The 18,726-nt window shown below is 41.0% G+C and overlaps 1 protein-coding gene across 1 annotated transcript in view; it reads right to left on the bottom strand.

The window, feature by feature from the left end:
- ldlrap1b (low density lipoprotein receptor adaptor protein 1b) overlaps nucleotides 1-18,726 on the bottom strand; it is a 43,354-nt gene that overhangs the window by 20,503 nt on the left and 4,125 nt on the right. Inside the window, exons 2-3 of the mRNA XM_078567122.1 lie at nucleotides 3,093-3,235; nucleotides 1,063-1,175 (exon numbers count right to left, since the gene is read on the bottom strand). Of these exons, the coding sequence (XP_078423248.1) occupies nucleotides 1,063-1,175; nucleotides 3,093-3,235 (256 nt within the window). The remainder of the gene's footprint in view (nucleotides 1-1,062; nucleotides 1,176-3,092; nucleotides 3,236-18,726) is intronic.

Here is an 18,726-nt window from a genome sequence, read left to right as displayed (position 1 = left end):
CATAGTATTAGAGAACATTGGCATGTGCCAAGATGTCAGAAGCAAGACAAAGAGTCACTGCAGTCCCGTCTTTCCCCAAAAATTATGTTCTTACTATGTCTAAACATTGGTGTGCATTTTACTCCAGTGAAGGCAGACCCATATTGTTAGGTTACCTGGTTATAGAATATAGTCTCCAGTTAATTTTGAGACCTGCGTAAGAGGTTTGCACTAGTTAACAAAGCTTGCAATGAAAATGTTGACCTTGTAGCCACTACTTTGGGGACAGTAGTGAAAGAGGGGTTCACAAAAATAAAAAAAAAACAAAGCTTTAAAATGTTGCTATCCTGAACGTCTCCACTAACTGTAAGCCTAGATGCTAGGTTGCATCCACAGGGTAGGTACAGCAGCTCTCCCGCATAATTTTCTTGAATAAAAATTCAATCTTCTCAGCCTCCAAGTCACCCATAGCATGTAGTGGAAAGCCATGGGGTATTGCAACAGAGTCAAGTAAAAACACAACAGGTATTCAACAATACTAAAACTATTCATTAGTAAAACTAGCTTCCAGTGATTGCAATGCAGGCCGGGAAACATTTATAAATGAGCAGAAAATGTGAACAGAAATGCCAAACCATTTAAACCTCTTAGGAGTTTCTTTCTCTTTTATGATTTCACACTTGCTTATTTTTGTTTCTAGTATTTACAACATTTTGTATTTGATCTTCCAAATCTTCACACAATCATCAAAAGGAGACCATTTTCCTTTTCTGAAGATCAAAGGCATTATCCCCTTATGTTTTGTCAAGGTTAATGCATGAAGGCATTACTCCATAACAATGTGTTTTTCTCTTTACACAGCTACCTTATAAGTAGGAACTGTTTGTGAAGAAAGGGTTGACACACAAAACATTAACTGATCTATTCGCTTTTCAGTGGTTGACAGTAACACGGAGTATTGTCAACATTTTTTTTTGTTTGCAAAGAAATCTCAGATGGTAATGAGTTCCAAATCAACCTTCCTATCTTGTACCAGTCAATATTTGTATCTAAATCAAGTGTTTGAGTGGGAGTGCTTTGTACCTGTAGATGGAGACGTTCTCTATTAGTTCATTACTTGTACCATCATGCAGAATTATTCCTCGTGGAGACACGGTCAATGAGACTTTCCGAAATTTTTTCCCACTTGCTTTGGCCTGTGTGGAGGAAAAATCTTAAATTTAGATGCAATGCCCAAACCTATACAGGACCAAAAAGTAACTATTCTAATGAACGCACAATAGATTAATTCTCTTATTAATTACAGATGGTCCAAGCAAGGTAAAATGTGACAACATCCCAATTTTATTGATAAAAGGCAATTCCCAGATGCTCACTAAAACTGTAGATGTTTCTTTTCAGACAGGGCCTTCTGCACCATCTGAAATTCAGAGTAAATAAAAGCAAAATACTGCGGATGTTGGAAATCTGAAAGAAAATGCTGGAAAAACTCAGCAGGTCTGGCAGCGTCTTCAAAGCTCTGAAGAAGAGTCATATGGACTCGAAACGTTAACTCTGTTTCTCTGCTGCCAAACCTGCTGAGTTTTTCCCGCATTTTCTGTTTTTGTTTCATATTTGAAATTCTTAGTGCATTGACTGCAACCAACTATGACTATACATGTTTGACGCCAGTTACAGATGTTAAATTTCAATTATCATAAACTCAATCTTTGAATTTATTAAGCACGGCAAAAAGCTGAAGATGTGGCAAAATAGTTACACATTCCACAATGACTGATAACAGGTTGTCAGCTGTATTGCAAGATCTAAAAACAGAACCAAAACCGCCAGCAGTAGGCCACTTCCCCAAAATGCACGTGATGTTAAAACTTGAAAGCCAACTTGTTGGCCTCCTGTAGCACTGCACACAGGGAGTAAAGACCAAGCCCCCAGATGAAGAATGTGACCAGGGCAATAATAGTCCCTATTTTAAAGTCACAAAATATGTTCTTATTTCTTAATATTTCCATTGGAACATTTTACCTCCATATTTATAATGGAAATGGACAATGTCAACTTGTCTTGCTACAATTATATCTCCAAAGGTGCCACCAATGTGTTTTATTCTGCGTGCTTTTGGGCTGGATTTTACCATCGGCGAACGGGAGCGCCGATGCGTAAAAGGATGCGGGATGACGTCGGGCGGAACTCCCGATGTCACCGCGCCCCATTTAAATTTTCAGGAAGGCGGAGGCGCAGCAAAATCAGCTGCCCGCCCACCGACCTGTCAATGGCCAATTGAGGCCACTGACAGGGTCAATTAAGTAATTAAAGGACCTGCCCGTCCAACCTTAAGGTTGGCGGGCAGGCCAGGAGCCCTGGCACGAAGCAGATAAAACATGAAAACTCATCCACGGGCGGGATGAGGTTCCATGTAGGGTTTTAAAAATTTTAATAAAGTTTCTTTGGAAATGATGAACATGTCCCAACTCATGTGACATTGTCACTTTGGGGGACATGTTAGGGAAATTTTATTTTTCTATTTTTAGCTTTTTCACATGTAGCGCCGATCTCCCTGAGGCTGCACTTAGCCTCAGGGAGATGAGTGCGCTCTTTTGTGTGCATGCGCGAAAGAAGTCACTCTCGATTTTAGGAATCCCACCCACCCCCCCCCACCCACACAGGGAGCGCATAGCGCTTCCGTGCGGACGTCACGCTGGGCGGGCCTTAATTGGCCCGCCCACATAAAATGGCACCACGCCTCCGATCAGGGGCGCTGATCGGAAGTGCACCCGCACGCACCCACCCATCAACTTCCCCCGCCATGGGGGAAAAATTCAGCCCTTTATGTTCACTAGGTTCACAATGGTTGACAGGAGCTGAGTCATTTTTGTTTGTGTCAGTAATTCAGTTAGCATTGCCAACAAAAAAAAAGTAGCTGCATCTATGGACACCTTTAATATTGTGTTTGTCCTGTGTTAGTGCCTCAATGAGGCCTTGTACAACCGATATCAATCCATGTAGAGGTGAAGCTGAGCGACCAAATCTGACAAAGCCGCTACCAACTGCTTTCAGCATTCAAATTGTACCCCAAGCCAACCATTCAAAAAAACGTAGACAAAATTGTACATTACCATAGCAACAATCCTTCGGACAGCAGCAGATGACATATCTTCCCCCTTTGGTTGTTCCACGAGAGTCATACCCAAATACTTGAGGTTAAATACCATTCCTTCCTGGAGTGATTCTCGAGTATCAGTCCAGTTTTCTGGCAACTCTTGAAGAAAAGTTAAAAAAATGTGCATTAAGGAATGCAAGATGAAAGCCAATATCAGCACACGAGCAAGAAAGGGCAGATTCTGCTATATTGTTTTAAACTAGTAGCTACAGATTTAATACACCATCTCTATGTTTTAAGGTGTGGAGTTTCCACTTAGCCGTGCTGGTTTTCTCGTTGCAAATTCCCCGGAATCAGCATAAAAATTCCGCAATCTTTTTTGTGGGTTGAGTGAAGATTTTGTAATCACTTACGCCAGTTGAGAAAACATCTCAAGCCAGCCATCTTGAAGCCAGCCCCACACACAAAACCCACCACATCCCCAAATCAAACTAGCCACCACTGCAAATTTCAACTACCTGTGCTCGTTGGAGGCTTTCCAGGAGACTTAAAACTAAGTTAATCCCTTTGGGCACAAGAGCACCAACAGACATATTTTAAAAGGTGTTGACTATTTTAATTTACTAAGAAACTGACTACTGTACCCAAATGTAACTAGAAAATATATGCAGAAATATTTTCAAGGACCATTTCAATCATTTCAAATCAGATTACTCACAGGAGGTGAATTGTCAGCTTTTTTCTGTGATAAGCCCATTTTCAGCTATATCAAACTGCACCACGTTAGTCTTTTATAAAGGATTTATTTTCATCTTAAAAGATAAAAAATTTTTTCAAAAGATTTTAAAAATATTATGTTTCAAAACACCGCCCGATAGCAGATTTTCCATTCGGTGACATGCAAATGAGTTTGAACAAAAGCAGGAGGGGAGGAAAACCCTCCTCAAAATGGAGCCAATTCTGGGCAAAATTTGCAACCAGATTACTGATTGCAACCAAAGGTGACCCCCTAAGTAATAAAGTCTCAAAACATGAAGTGTTCGGAGTTTATCCTGGGAGAAGGTCACCTCCTGTTTCACCTTCTCCAGTTGGACCACACATACGACAGCAATTTCCTTGCCATTTTTGCAGCAAGCAACCAGTAAAAGGTGCAGGATTGCAGCAAATGACAATATTCCCTCAGATAGGTGCTCCATATAGAGGTGACCCAGCCACACCAGGTCAGGAATTTGGACAAGAGGTTAAACCTGCATCTTGTAACCGCCATTTCTCTGATGCAGCACTCTGGTTTTATAATAGGCTGTACGAGAACATGTCGAGGAGTTCAAAGAGTCTGTTGCATTCAGTTGTAAATTGTACAGCAATAGCTGTGACTATTTGACATGACTCCTGCTGTATTCTATTCTAGCCTGAAGGTGAGTGAGCACAGTTCTCTCAGCCTTAGGAGGTTACAGGCAAATCTGAAATCGGATTTAATAGAAAAAAAATAAAAGGTTTAAGGCAACACGCGTACAAGGCAATGAAGACTTTTTTTTAATTCATTCACAGGATGTGGGCTTCATTGGCTGGGCCAGCATTTATTGCCCATCCCTAGTTGCCTTTAAGAAGGTGGTGGTGAGCTGCCTTCTTGAACCGCTGCAGTCCCTATGGTGTAGGTACACCCACAGTGCTATTAAATTAATCAGACTTAGGCACTTTACAGCCTTCCAGACTCAGCGCTGAGTTCAACAATTTCAGACCAAGATCTCTAGTATTGTGTTGTTGGGTTGGAGTTGTTTCAATGATTTCAGAAAACTGTTAGCTATAAATGTTAATGTTATTTTAACATATTTACATATTGTGGAGAACCTTGTCATGAAAGTATAACAATTCTCATAGTATTATTGTGATTTATTGTAAAAGTAGGTTAATAGTGGGGTTTGTATAGTTTGTGTGTGTGGAATTTAATTGAACTAGAGACAACTGGTCTGGTAAACATGGCTGAAGTCTTAGAATGTGAAGTGAGGAGAATTTGCATTTTTAGATAAATCAGGGCAGTTTGAATTTCAAAGAGATGGTAGGATGTTACACTTAACGAGAGAAGCTAGGCCAAGCAGTGGGTTTATTTTCCCCCCAAAAGGTTACTGACAATATTAGCACCATGAAGAGTTATATTAGGAGAAAAGTAAATTTCCAAAAACATATGGGAACAATGGGATTTACATTAAAAGGGAGAAACATGTATAAAGGAGAATGAAGCTGTGTGTCATTGTAAGATCTACCAGAAGTGTGAAAAGCCTCCAGTATTTGTGCATTAAGCCAGCTGTCTACAGAAACCAAAGCTGGGAAAAGCCACTATGAATTCTACTGTCCAGGGCATTGATTTGACTTGCCTGGATCTGTTTAAATCTTTTTTTTTTTAAACTGTTGCCTTAACAGGGATGTAACTGGAGGCCAGATTAGTTAGGGGTTTTAGGAGTTATTATAGCAGTAATTTGTAGACCTATGTATGTACTTGAAATCTTTTCTTTTGTTAATAAATTGTTTAATTTAGTTTTCTTAAAAATCTCTAAAATCTTTGCAGACTTTACTTCTGAATTAAGGCACGTATCTCGAAATAAATACAAATTGCAAAACGGTAGTGATCGTGTGATCAAGTTTCCCTTGTGGATTTGATCCGCCTGATACACATCATCTGCTGCGTCATAACACACTCTTACAAGTTTCTGACCAGGCTTGTTTTCCTCTTACTTTTGCTTTAGGCTGTCCCAGAGTTTCACATTACATGAGTGTATGTCATTCCTTTTTTTGACTTCACAGACTACTACAGTTCACCCTTTGTGAAACTTAGTCTAACATACTCCAGTACACTACAATCTTTGCCTCAATTTGTTTCCTTTTTTTTGCTGGTTTCATTTTTTTCCCCCTTTCAGTCAGTAGCACACCCACTCTAGGCACATGTTTTGTTTCTCAGTTTATTTTCTTATCCCATCTCAATTCCCTTTGGCCCTGGAAGACTAACGTGTGTCACTCAAACTCTCCTGTCTTTCACCCTCTAAAGACAGGAAGAAAGCAAGAAAGCATGCTACCAAATATAAGGCCCAATGCTACCATGGGCATCCATGAATCACTGTGGGCCATCAGCAGCAGCAGAATTGTATAAAACCATAAACTGTAAACTCATGGCCTGGCAGATCCTCCACTCTACCATTACCATCATAATGGGGGATCAACCCTGGTTCAATAAAAAGAGTGCAGGAGGGCATGCCAAGAGCAGCACCAGGCTTACCAAAAAATGAAGTGTCAACCTGGTGAAGCACAACACAAGACTACTTGCGTACCAAACAGCGAAAGCAGCTTGCGTTAGGCAGAGCTGAGTGATTCCACAACCAACGGATCAGAACTAAAAATTCTGCAGTCCTGCCACATTCAGTTGTGAATAGTGGTGGACAATTAAACAACTAACAGGAGGGCTCCACGAGTACTCCATCCTCAGCACATCAGTGCAAAAGACAAGGCTAAAGCATTTGCAACAATCTTCCACCAGAAGTGCCAAGTAAATGATCCATCGCAGCATCCTCTGGAGATCCCTAGCATCACAGATGCCAGTCTTCAGCCAATTCGATTCACTCCATGTGATATCAAAAAACAGCTGAAGGCACTGGAGACTGCAAAGGTTATGGGGCCTGACAATATTCCAGCAATAGTACTGAAGACTTGTGCTCCAGAAGTAGCTGCGCCCTTAACCAAGCTGTTCCAGTACAGCTACAATTCTGGCATCCACCCGGCTATGTGGAAAATTGCCCAGGGATGTCCTGTACACAAAAAGCAGGACAAATGCAACTTGGCCAATTACTGTCCCATCAGTCTACTCTTGATCATCAGCAAAGTAACGGAAAGCAACACTAAAAGTGCCGAGTAAGTATCGCTTGATAGCAATAACCTGCTCACTGATGCCCAATTTGGGTTCCGCCAGGGCCACTCAGCTCCTGACCTCATCACAGCCCGAGTCCAAACATGGACAAAAGAGCTGAACTCCAGAGGTGAGGTGAGAGTGACTGCCCTTGACATCAAGGCAGCATTTGACTGAGTGCGGCATCAAGGAGCCCTATCAAAACTGGAGTCAATGGGAATCAGGAGGAAAACTCTCCATTGGTTGGAGTTATACCTAGCACAACAGAAGATACTTGTGGTTGTTGGAGGTTCATCTCAGTCCTAGGATATGACTGCAGGAGTTCCTCAGGGTAGTATCCTTGGCCCAACCAACTTCAGCTGCTTCATCAATGACCTTCTTTCCACCATAAGGTCAGAAGTGGGGATGTTCGCTGATTGCACAATGTTCAGCACCATTTGCGACTCCTGAAATACTGAAGCAGTCCGTGCCCATATACAGCAAGACCTGAACAACATTGAGGCTTGGATTGATAACTGGCAAGCAACAATCATCTCCAACAAGCGAGAATCCAACCATCTCCCCTTGACATTCAATGGCATTACATCACTGAATCCCCCACTATCAACATCTTGGGGGTTACCATTGATCAGAAATTGAACTGGACTAGCCATATAATTACTGTAGCTACAAGAGCAGGTCAGAGGCTGGGAATTCTGTGGAGAGTAACTCACCTCCTGACTCCGAAAAGCCTGTCCACCACCTACAATGCGTAAGTCAGGAGCATGATGGAATATTGTCCACTTGCTTGGGTGAAATCAGATCCAACAATGCTAAAGAAGCTTGACACCATCCAGGACAAAGCAGCACGCTTGATTGGCACTCCATCCACCACCTTCAAAATTCAGTCCCTCCACCACCAATGCACGTGGCAGCAGTGTGTACCATCTACAAGATGCACTGCAGTAACTCACCAAGGCTCCTTCGACAGTACCTTCCAAACCTGTGACCTCTACCACCTAGAAGGACAAAGGCAGCAGATAGATGGGAATACCACCACCTGGAAGATTCTACACCCCCTCTCCCCCCTACTCCGCCCCAAGCCACTTACCATCCTGACTTGGAACTATAGCACAGTTCCTTCACTGTTGCTGGGTCAAACCCTGGAACTCCCTAACAGCACTGTGGGTGTACCTACCCCACATGGACTGCAGCAATTCAAGAAAGCAGCTCACCGCAACCTTCTCAAGGGCAATTTGGGATGGGCAATAAATGCTGGCCCAGCCAGTGCTGAGCAAAATTTAAAAAAAGGTCAAAGGCATGGGGAGTGGCTTTCAGCAGACCCTCCCTTCCTGATGCCGGGTTCCTCGATCAGGGACTGAGAAAGGATGCACCCCTCCATGGAGTCTTCAAGCAAACTCCACAAGAGTTTGCTTTTCGAGATTCCCGTGTGGCAACTACCTCACCTGTTGCTGATTAAATACCAGTAGGATGAGGTCCTTAATTGCCTATTTAAAGGCATCAATTCGCATCCAACCATCCACGAGTGTTCCCATCCTGGACTTAATCAGGCCGAGGAGTCCCCACCCAGCACCCTCTCGGCCCAATGAAATGACCCCACCTCCAAACTTGCTACAGGGGGGCGTGAGGGGAAAAGACATTAAATTCCACCCACTAATAATCAGGAACTTGTTTTTAAAAGGAGGTTACATGGTCATCTGTGTGTTACCAAGTTGGATTGGGCTACAATGGCATCTATTCCCAATGAGGGAATTAGCGCCAATTGGTTCAACTCTATGAACTCTCACAGCCTGAGTAAATTTTCAATAGCAAGCCATTCCAGGAATTTGTCAGCCCCAAGACTCAAATGACGCAGTATTAAATTTCAGGCAACAATGCTCACAAACAAAATTCACATCACATCCATATCAAGCTTTAAACCTACAACTAAAGTGAACGGAATAGATGAAAACTGCTTGAGGGTTCCCCAATAATTCAGTTCTGCGGAGAATGAAAGAAGCCTTAACATAATTTAAAATGACTGTTTTTTTTTTTAAAAATTTAACCCTGGTTTAATGGCAGATTGTGTATCCAATTCAGATTTTGTGACAACAATCCAACATCACAATTTCAATTGTGCTTTACCACAGACCTGAAGAAAAAGACTAATTGAAGTTACGAGTTGTAGTGAGAAAACAATTTCAGTCGTTTCTCTTCCTCCTTTCCCACTCTGCACTGCCACTTCCCCACCCATACACAATCCTATTAAAAGGTCAGGTCAATTACTTGTGTAGTTTGATATTTAGTAATTGAAGTTTCAAAGAATGAAGTTTAAAGTTCGGACCTCTTCCTACCAGATCTTCAAGTCTTTTGTTTCACCGCCAGAACCTACTTAGAGCATAAACTCTACATTGTTAAAAGGACAAAAAATTGAATTGAGGAATACAGCAGTGAAAAACCCTCATTTCACTGTGCAAATCATGGAAACCATGGACTCCAATAACACCCATAGGTTTAGTGGAGTCAGCTAATGTATGACAATTCAGGTCAAGAAATTTTTTTGGCTCAAATATTAGTTAAATGGAAGTGGAGGAGGTGACCTAAAGTTTTGCAATTGCTAGGAACTAAATACAAAATAAACCCGCGACATGAAACTAACTCAACATATTTTGCACTAACCTAGGACTACCATTACTTGAAATTATATTTTTTCCCCAATTGGTAGTCATATTTGCAACATTTTTACTTTAGCTGGTGTTGGATCTTGCACCCTGGTTTTTTGGGACTTAAGGATCCAGGTAGCACCCTTGTTTTGAGATGGCCGAGTAGGTACCATAGACAGAGAAGATCAGTAGACCGTCCTTTGAAGAAACACATTCTGTTTATTTACAAAAGGAACTCAGCAGCTACACTTGTGTGCTTACAACTCAAAACTATGTTTTTACACTTCAGACTCTAACTCAAGACTACTGACTACAGTGGTAGCCAGTGCTACTCTGCTATTGGATACTAAGATCATGTGATTTTCTATTACAATATTTGTCTTAAAAGGTATATTACACATCAGATTACCACAGCTGGTTAACAGTTATTTTAGGTTTACTGGGTTGATTATTCCCACAAGGCAGCTCTAAGAATAAAGATGATTACAAAAATAATTTAAAAGTTACTAAATTTTCTTTTTAGAGGGTGTTTAACAATGTGGACCACCTTGCCACAAATGATTGTTGAAGCAGAGTCTGTGATTTCTAAGAATTTGATAGTTGCTTGAAAAAGAAATACTAAAAAGGTTGTGGTGATTGCACAGGAATGTGCAGGGATTTGATCAGATCAGGGATTAGATTAGATTAGATCACAGACTTGATGGGCCAAATTCTGTAGCATTATACAATTCTATGGGAATAAAAGTTCTTCCAGAGATCAAAAGCCAGTTTACATTGGAGTCAATTGTATATAGTTCATGAAAGGAATAGACTCGTTGGGCAGATCTATCCTTACAACACAAAATACTTCTTCTTTTACTGTCCATGACATCAGCAGCTCAGGAATCCATTGATTAGCATATTTAATCTAAATTTATTATTGGAGCCTTCAATCCTGCTTCTTACTAGACATTTATCCAGTGTATTAAAAAAAATCAAGATGGACTAATGTGAAAAACTGAATGTACCAAGATAAAGTTTTCAGTCATGAAAGTTCACCATGACACAAACCCAACTTAGAAGTGCAGATTCTAGAATCATGGACAATTTACTCTGCTTTTTTTTTTTAAAAGTCTGCAAAGAAGTGTAGTTATTTTAATCTCCAACTTCAATTCTGGGGATTCTTCGAGAAGACTGAATATCTGCAACAGGTAATTTACTGGAGACAGGATTTTAAAATGACCAAACCCTGAAACCTTAATATAGACATTAATTTAAAGCACACCCAAGCTAACACAATATTTAAATTAAATCTCAGTTAGAAAACAGCCCTCATCCACCACACTATCTGAAATAATTACACAACTTTCAAACCCCCTAAAAGCATTCTTTCTCGGAGTAATAGCACATCAGAAGAAAATCTGAATCCATGAACAGAAATTCTGCTTAATGCACCAGATTCCATGTAACAAACCCATTAAAGTAAAATTACATGTTAACTTGAAGAACCAAATTAATACACAAACGTATAATCTCACCAGAATGTCTGTCTGTATTGAGAACCATTTTACATGGAAAAAGTATAAAGTTTATTTAAAGGTTAACTAATGCATCAATGTAACATTACATAGCAGTGTTCACAATACGACAAAAAGTAAACCGACTCCCAGAAGAACCTACATAAAAGATTGCAAAATGTACAGAATCGGAGGTAACCTTGCACCATGGATTGGAAATAGGTTGGAGAGGTAGAAGACAGAGATTAGGGATAAATATAAAACTTCTCAGTAAAGATATGAACAAAAAAAAAGTCAAAAAATTAAACTACATCACCATGGGAATAAAAGAAAGTTGAGAATTAATGGAGAATACCAAACTTTACGAAGGTTAGAGCCCTCACAAAACATCAGAATTTGACGATAATGACAAACAGCAAACATTAGCAATATGTTGAGCACAGCCCATTGAATTAATTATGAAATGATGTATCTCTGCAGATCTACAATTTTTACCATCTGGCACTATGGAACCTTAGATCTAATTAATAAATAGACATCTTCCTTAAAAGCTAAACCTAGCTATGCTCAATGCATCTGCCAATATAGCTATCCGTCATATATATTTTTTAAATATTGACATTAGATTGCCAATAACTGATCAGATGTTGTGCCAGTCCCTATGGTTCTATTTTTATGCTTCGAAGGAGGTTTGGAGCCTCGGGCATGAGTGCAGTAATTAGGCAAGATGGGGTATAAGAGTTATTGTTTTCCACCAAAATAGTTATCAATTACAACCTTGGTTCATGAATCTTGTCATAATCCTTTACAACATCACATGCTGCAGCTTACAACCTTGCAAGCTTTCCCTTCTATTTTGCAAGGGGCAACCCACTCATATAGTATCTTGTGGTTATCAACTAGTGTCAGGTTGATCCTGTGCTCAGCACAGAGTATGTCTACCAACTTGACATACAGTACTTCATGTGTATATTGCCTCACACAGTGTGCTGTCTTTATCGGCTAGGCACTTTAATAATGTTAAAAAAGGTACTTACCTAATTGAAGGACTGCCAATGCAGTGCATTTCACTTTAAGCTTAAAACAATAATTTTGCTGCCTCTCAAGCACTTTTAAAGTATACTTTTATAACCCAGTGACATCAAGGACTTACCTTTTTGCCTAGAGGTGTTGGAATCATCCGCAAAAGATCTAGTCATGAAACGACATAATTGCATAGACAATTGTTACTGTAACTGACCTAGTTTCCGACTGTCAAACTCTTATGTTAAAGCAGTCAGATTCTAAAACTGCACAGAACTATCCCTTAATATTTTAAGGACACTAATATATTGACAGTGCTGGCATTTACATTCACATCCTTAGGTCTCCATTTGTAAAGTTAGGTTAATGCGGTGCCTTTTAAGTAGTGGTGTGTTACAGTTCACTCAGGCAGTCTTTGTTGCTGTGGCAACACTCTGTACATGCATGTTGTAGTCCAGAGATATGGATAGTCATGGTAGAGGCTCCAACATTCTTTCCATCACATGGCTGACCAGGACTCTCTCCCACTCTTACCAACTGCAATGAGCATGTGTTGGAAGGATTTGCAGGTTGATACTCAATCTATTTGGCTGCATTATGAGTGCACCTTCCTTGGCCATCAACTCCTAGGGAGGGACTTGAACTCAAGAGCTTCTGGCTCAGAGGCAGGGATGCTACCCATTGCACCACAAGACCTCCCTTTTGGTGTTACACATTAAATATTGTATTAACTCTTAGCAATAGAACAACAACAGCCCAGGTTCATTCACTTCACTGTCTAAAGATTGTTTTAAATATCTGAATGAAATACAAAGCTGCATGTTAAAAGGAACATAAATTGTGTTTACATTAAGGGTCATGCGAGCAACATGCATGAAATGGAAATTTCAATGTTGTACGGGTGTGTGTAAATGTTAAAGTGAAATTCTGACCTTCAACACTTTCATGGAGCTTAAGTTGTCACAAGCAAACCATTTTCTTGACAAATAAAGATGCAAATTTTTTCCCTTGCTGCAGTGCAATCCATGGATCCAATTTCCTCTCAGATATCACCAGTGCATTGCCATTGTTCAATGAATGCCAACAGATAACTTAATAAATCAAAAAGCTTTGGAAGAGCACATAATGAAAGGTTTCCACTGGTCAGAAAATCTGTAACATGGAGGCATAAACTAAAGACTAGTACTTGAAACTTGAGGAAGAAGGCTCATTTCTCCCTCCAAAAATAGATTATTAGATTTGGAATGCTTAAATCGCAGAAGTCGATTGAAGCCTGGTTAATAAAAGCACAAGGGAGAATTAAACACAGACAAATATTAAGGAGGAGCCAAAGAGAGCAGAGTAATGGGATTACAGAGCTCCAGTGAAAACACAGACAGGAAAACCATTCTGCAATGAAATTTCTATGATTTCAACTCCCAGAATCTCCTCCATATAAAAAACTGCCGACAGTCAGTTCATTAATTTTAGGAATACAAGCTAACAGGAGCCAGAGAAATCCACATTTATTTTTGATTAAAAGCTGTGCTGAACCATCCAAATATTACCTTTCTTTCACATGACTCTTGTTACGAAACCCAAACTTACCTTAGTGTTTTGAGCTCGGAGGTTGGGAACTTCAACTCCCAACGGATCTTGGGTTTTCTGTGCATGCACAATTCTACATTTATGTTCTTTGAGGCCCATTGTGCTTGTGCATCAAAAAAAAAGGGCGTGAAAACCTGAGTCAGATGACTGGGTGCAGAGAGCCATAGCCAGCATGTGTTTCAGGTAGAGGACAGGGAGAGTTCCAAAAAGGAATTTCCAGGTAAGGGACAGAGACAGGGTACAGAACAGGTCCTAGTTAAGTTAGGGAAAAATGGAGAGGAGCAGAGAAAGAGGCTCCAATTAGATAAATGGCTGTGCGTATCAGACTTTACATGAAGTGGGCTCAGGAGAAGCCCTGAAGATCCAAGGTTGGTGACTCCATGCTGAAGGCCATTGAGGCGAAGGCACCCCTTTAGAGCAATAAACGTTCTGCTCGGTGTGGCCAAAGATCTGAAGTTGTGCTTGTGATTTGGTGCTTGAATGTAGACCCAGGAATCCAGAGGAACGAAATCTCGGGAGGCAAGATTGAAACCCTGCAAGGTGGGCCACTGTTGAAACCGTCTGACTGGAACAACGTTTGGAGAAAATTCCAAGGCTACATCTTCAATAGTGAGGATTGGAATCCCTACCGAGAGAGATGGAGCTTCAGTGAGATTGGTGACTCAGTGTTACTGACTTCTGGGTGGGTTGTTGACAAATCTGTGGAATCTGTGGAATCTGTTTTGATCACATCTGCCATTTATTGTGCAGTGTGGTGTGTTCAACCACAGTTTGCCTGTTGATTCATATATACGTCATACTCTAACATTCAGGGTTAATATAAGATAGATATTGTGAATTGTTTTATCTTTCTGAACTTGTATAGTAAAGTTTATTTTTGTTTGTTCAAAATCTGTAGAATCTTGTAGCTTTCTTCGCTGAGTGTAGTAATTATGGTTTTATTTAGTGTGCAATGTACCTTTAAGAATAATACTTAAGGAAGATCACATGATGTGTTGTAACCAATAACAGTAGCGTCGGCTACCTCAGCAGTCAGTGTAGAGATGAAGTTAGAGTTGAAAGTACACGTTGAGGTGGCGGATGGGTGGGGAGTAGTTGGAGGGTAGTTGTCGGGGGGGTGAAGTCAGTCCCATAGTTAGGCAGGGGTTAGAAGTGGATTTAATCCTTCTAACCTTTCCCGGGTAACTGTTCTGCTAAGAGAATCAGAACCATCCGAGGTCTCCGATTTAAATCGGAATATCAGGTGGTTCCCAGTGCAGGGTAATTGCCCAACAGAAAAGTCTGGGGGGGAGTGGGAGGAGGGGGGTTCCGCACTCATCTTTTGGGAGTGCCTCCAAGGTACGCCCCCCTGGAGATAGGAAATTGCTGCTGAGTATATTGTAAATCAACTTAATATTTCCGCCCAAGAAGTGTCTGCAGATCAACTCTATCATTAATAACACAACTTGGCCACCCTACAACACTGAGCAAGTGTCATGAATCTCAAACTTTAAATAAGACATTATTGGTCCCTAACTAGATCTCAGCAACAACTTGGGGGTCTGGCCAAGGATTGTAACACTCTCAGTGCCCGACGCTGTGAGTGGCAGATCAGCACTCAATTCCTAGTTCCCCTCTCCTTCCTACACAATTTTATTAAGAGACCTTCAGCTTTCTTATACGCCTTTGGAGAGGATTTTCTCTCCATCGGGTGGGCCAGTCGGGAGTGGGTGCGAGCTGCCATTTTACGTGGGCGGGCCAATTAAAGCCCATCCAGTGTGACGTACACCTGGTAGCGCTCAGCACGACCTGTGCAGGCGGGGGAAGGAGGGAGAGTCAGGGCCTGTGCTCTTTCACACATGCGCGCGAAAGAGTGCAGAAATCTCCCTGGGGCAGGGCGCTGCCTCAGGGAGATTAAAAATTCTCATTGCGAAATTAATAAAGGTAAAAAATAATTTACACATGTGCCCTCAGCGTCACATGAGCTGGGACATGTTTTTGAAATGTTCGAAAAATATTTTATTAATTTAATAAACCATTCATGAAACCTCATCCCGCCTGTGGATGAGGTTTCATGAAAAATGCAAAGGCCGCCTGGGCTCTACGCCTGCCTGTCGACCTTAAGGTTGGACAGGCAGCCCTGTCAATTTGGTTAATTGACTGATTAATGGCCTTAACAGGCCTTTGACAGTTCGGCGGGTTCGCAGCCGACTCTGGCGCGTGCCCGCCAAACGAAAGGTCGCACTCCCAACGTCACCACGCTTCATTTTACGCGTCAGCTTGCGGGGCCCGTCCCCGCACGCCAAGGAGAAAATTCTGCCCTTTGACCTTTTGCTTTCCTCTTTCTGCACGCCCGTCTCCCTCCGCTCCTTCCCATTCATTGCTATTTGCCTGGAATAAGGCACAAGAGTTGGATTCAAAAATATATTTTTAATGCATTTGTTTATTTTTGTTACATAGTGTATCCATACAGTAAAGTCCAACTATAAAACACTTCTGCTTATCACTGTGGGTTATGAAATTTTTATTAGGTGCGAAATGAAACAGCACATTCAACAACTTCTCCAGCAGCAGGGACTTAACCAGCTGTCTAGTTGCAAGCAATAATTATCTTTTAATGTTACTTTTAATTTCTGAAATTCTCAAAGGATAATTATAATGTCTAGAAAGTTAGTTAAATACGTGCACTGCTATGTGTGAAGAAGAGTCATGCTGACAGGGAGCACCTAGGTTAGTTGCTTGGACTTTGCTAGTTGCTGTTTACAGCCAAGGCTACAGGACTGGTGCATCAAGGTAGTCCTCAACACTTCGGGGCCAAAGGCAAAGTGTTTTTCTTTCCCCGCTAGTTGTTGATAAGTGGGTAGCCCAAGGACAAAACTGAGCTCAATACTGATGATTGAATTTCCTGTCCAAAACTGAATTGCATTAATAAACAGGCACATGAATGATGTAACGGGCTCTGCCTGGCACACCTTTGGGAAAGAAATGAGGAATACGAACTTTAAAACCTTTAATCTTTGCAGTGTGATTGAATAGCTGCTTATCGCGCGTAAGCCAGTTCATGGTGTTGACCTTTGACCTTGTTCCATGTCTACCAGTTTATTCATTACCTGAAGGTTCCTGCCACTGTGCATTATTGGTAATCATTTCCCACTCAAGATGAAATGAAAAGATGTATAAAATGTACACTTAAATATGGGTGGGTGTCCTGCTCAGATCACAAGTACTAGAACTTCAAGCATAGTCCTGCATTGAATGCTTTGGATGCATCAAACAAATTGTAAATGGCACATGAACGCATAATTCATAAAGTTTTAAAACAATGCAGTTTAAATGTCCAGGCTTAAACAAATCCACTTCAACAAGTTGTGAAATCAGGTGAACAGCCTCTAGTTGCTGCTCATTTTTTAAAAAATTAACATTAACTTTAAAAACTTCATAAATTATGTTTTCATGTACACATCCAAAATTATTAAAGTTTAAAGTTGCACAAGGATTTTATAAACATCCCATATATTCCTAAAAATGCAGGAAGTGACAAGCCAAGGATTAATGGATGCAGCTTTAGCATGCTACATGAACACCATAAAGATTAAAAACACATGTATATAAATTACTGTATGTGTAAAGGACCAGGTACCATAATGGTTGCATTACTGGACTAGTGATCTAAATATTACAAAATCAAACTCCACCATAGAGGTTTGAGAATTTGAATTCAGTTAGATAAATAAAATCTGGAAATAGAATAAAGAACTAGTAACAGTTAAAAAGAGAAGTCAACAATAAATGGTCCTCATCAGGTCTGACCTTTGTAATGTCAGTCTCACACCATTGGAATTTACTCTTAACTACCCACAGAAGTGGCCTAGCAAGCTACTCCAGTGGTTAGTTAAGAGTAAACTCCATTGGGCAGGTAAATGTGTAAGGGGGTGAGGGGTTAGAGTGTCCGGGGCTGGGGTGTGGAGTCAGCTAGTCAATTGAGTTGTCGGGGTATAGTCAGTCAGATGGGTAGGGAATAGTTGGAGGGTAGTTGTGGGGGATGGGGGGTGGAGTCAGTCCCATAGTTAGGCAGGGGTTAGAAGTGGATTTAATCCTTCTAACTTTTCCCGGGTAACTATTCTGCTAAGAGAATCAGAACCATCTGAGGTCTCCGATTTAAATCGGAATTTCAGGTGGTTCCCAGTGCAGGGTAATTACCCAACAGAAAAGTTTGAACTTTCTGGGAAATTCCCATGCAATCCTTTTGTGGGGACTTCTGGAGGAAGGGGAGTTCCTTTTGGGAGTACCTCCAAGGTACGCCCCCCTGGAGGTCAGAAGTTCTGGGCTTTAGTGTCACTTTAGCACTTTTTGAAATCAAATTCTGCCAGGTGTCAGTAAACAGGTTGCATGGCAGGAAATGGATGTGATAGGCATATACCCCTAAAATTCACAGTAATGCAGGTTTTAAAAAGCAGATTAAAATACATTTGCAAAGCATAGAAAAGATGAGAACATAAAAAAAGGTCAGTGGTAATTCAAGTGAATACAGGTAAGGATTTGAAAAACATAGCTCGGTACTGTTTTACTCTCAGTAATGCTGGCTCAGGCAAAAGCGCAATGGCTGAATATAGCAAGAGGGAGGATTTGCATTTATATAGTTTGTCCATCCTCAAAAGCAACCCTCTCCGCAACCCCCCCCACCCCAGGAAAAAATGTCATAGCCAATTAATCACTTTTTGACATGTAGTTGTTGTTTTGTAGGAAAGCATGGAAGCAAGTGTTCACACAATATCCCACAAGCAACAATGAGGTGAACAACCAACAAATTTGTTTTGGTAGCTGATGGCTGGATGTTGGCCAGAAACTGGGATAATCCCCACTCTTCAAAAGAAGCGCCATGGACTTTGTGGACTTCGTTTATTATGTTCACCTAAACAGGTGAGTCCTTGGTTTTATATTTTATTTGATGGACAGCACATTCAACAATGCAGCACTCCCTCAGTATTGTACTTCAGTGTCAGCTGAGATTAGGTGCTAAAGTCCTGAAAT

The sequence above is a fragment of the Cetorhinus maximus genome, chromosome 21, assembly GCF_964194155.1.
Source record: "Cetorhinus maximus chromosome 21, sCetMax3.hap1.1, whole genome shotgun sequence".
Classification (NCBI taxonomy): Eukaryota; Metazoa; Chordata; class Chondrichthyes; order Lamniformes; family Cetorhinidae; genus Cetorhinus; species Cetorhinus maximus.
This window is presented reverse-complemented; position numbering and strand designations above follow the sequence as displayed.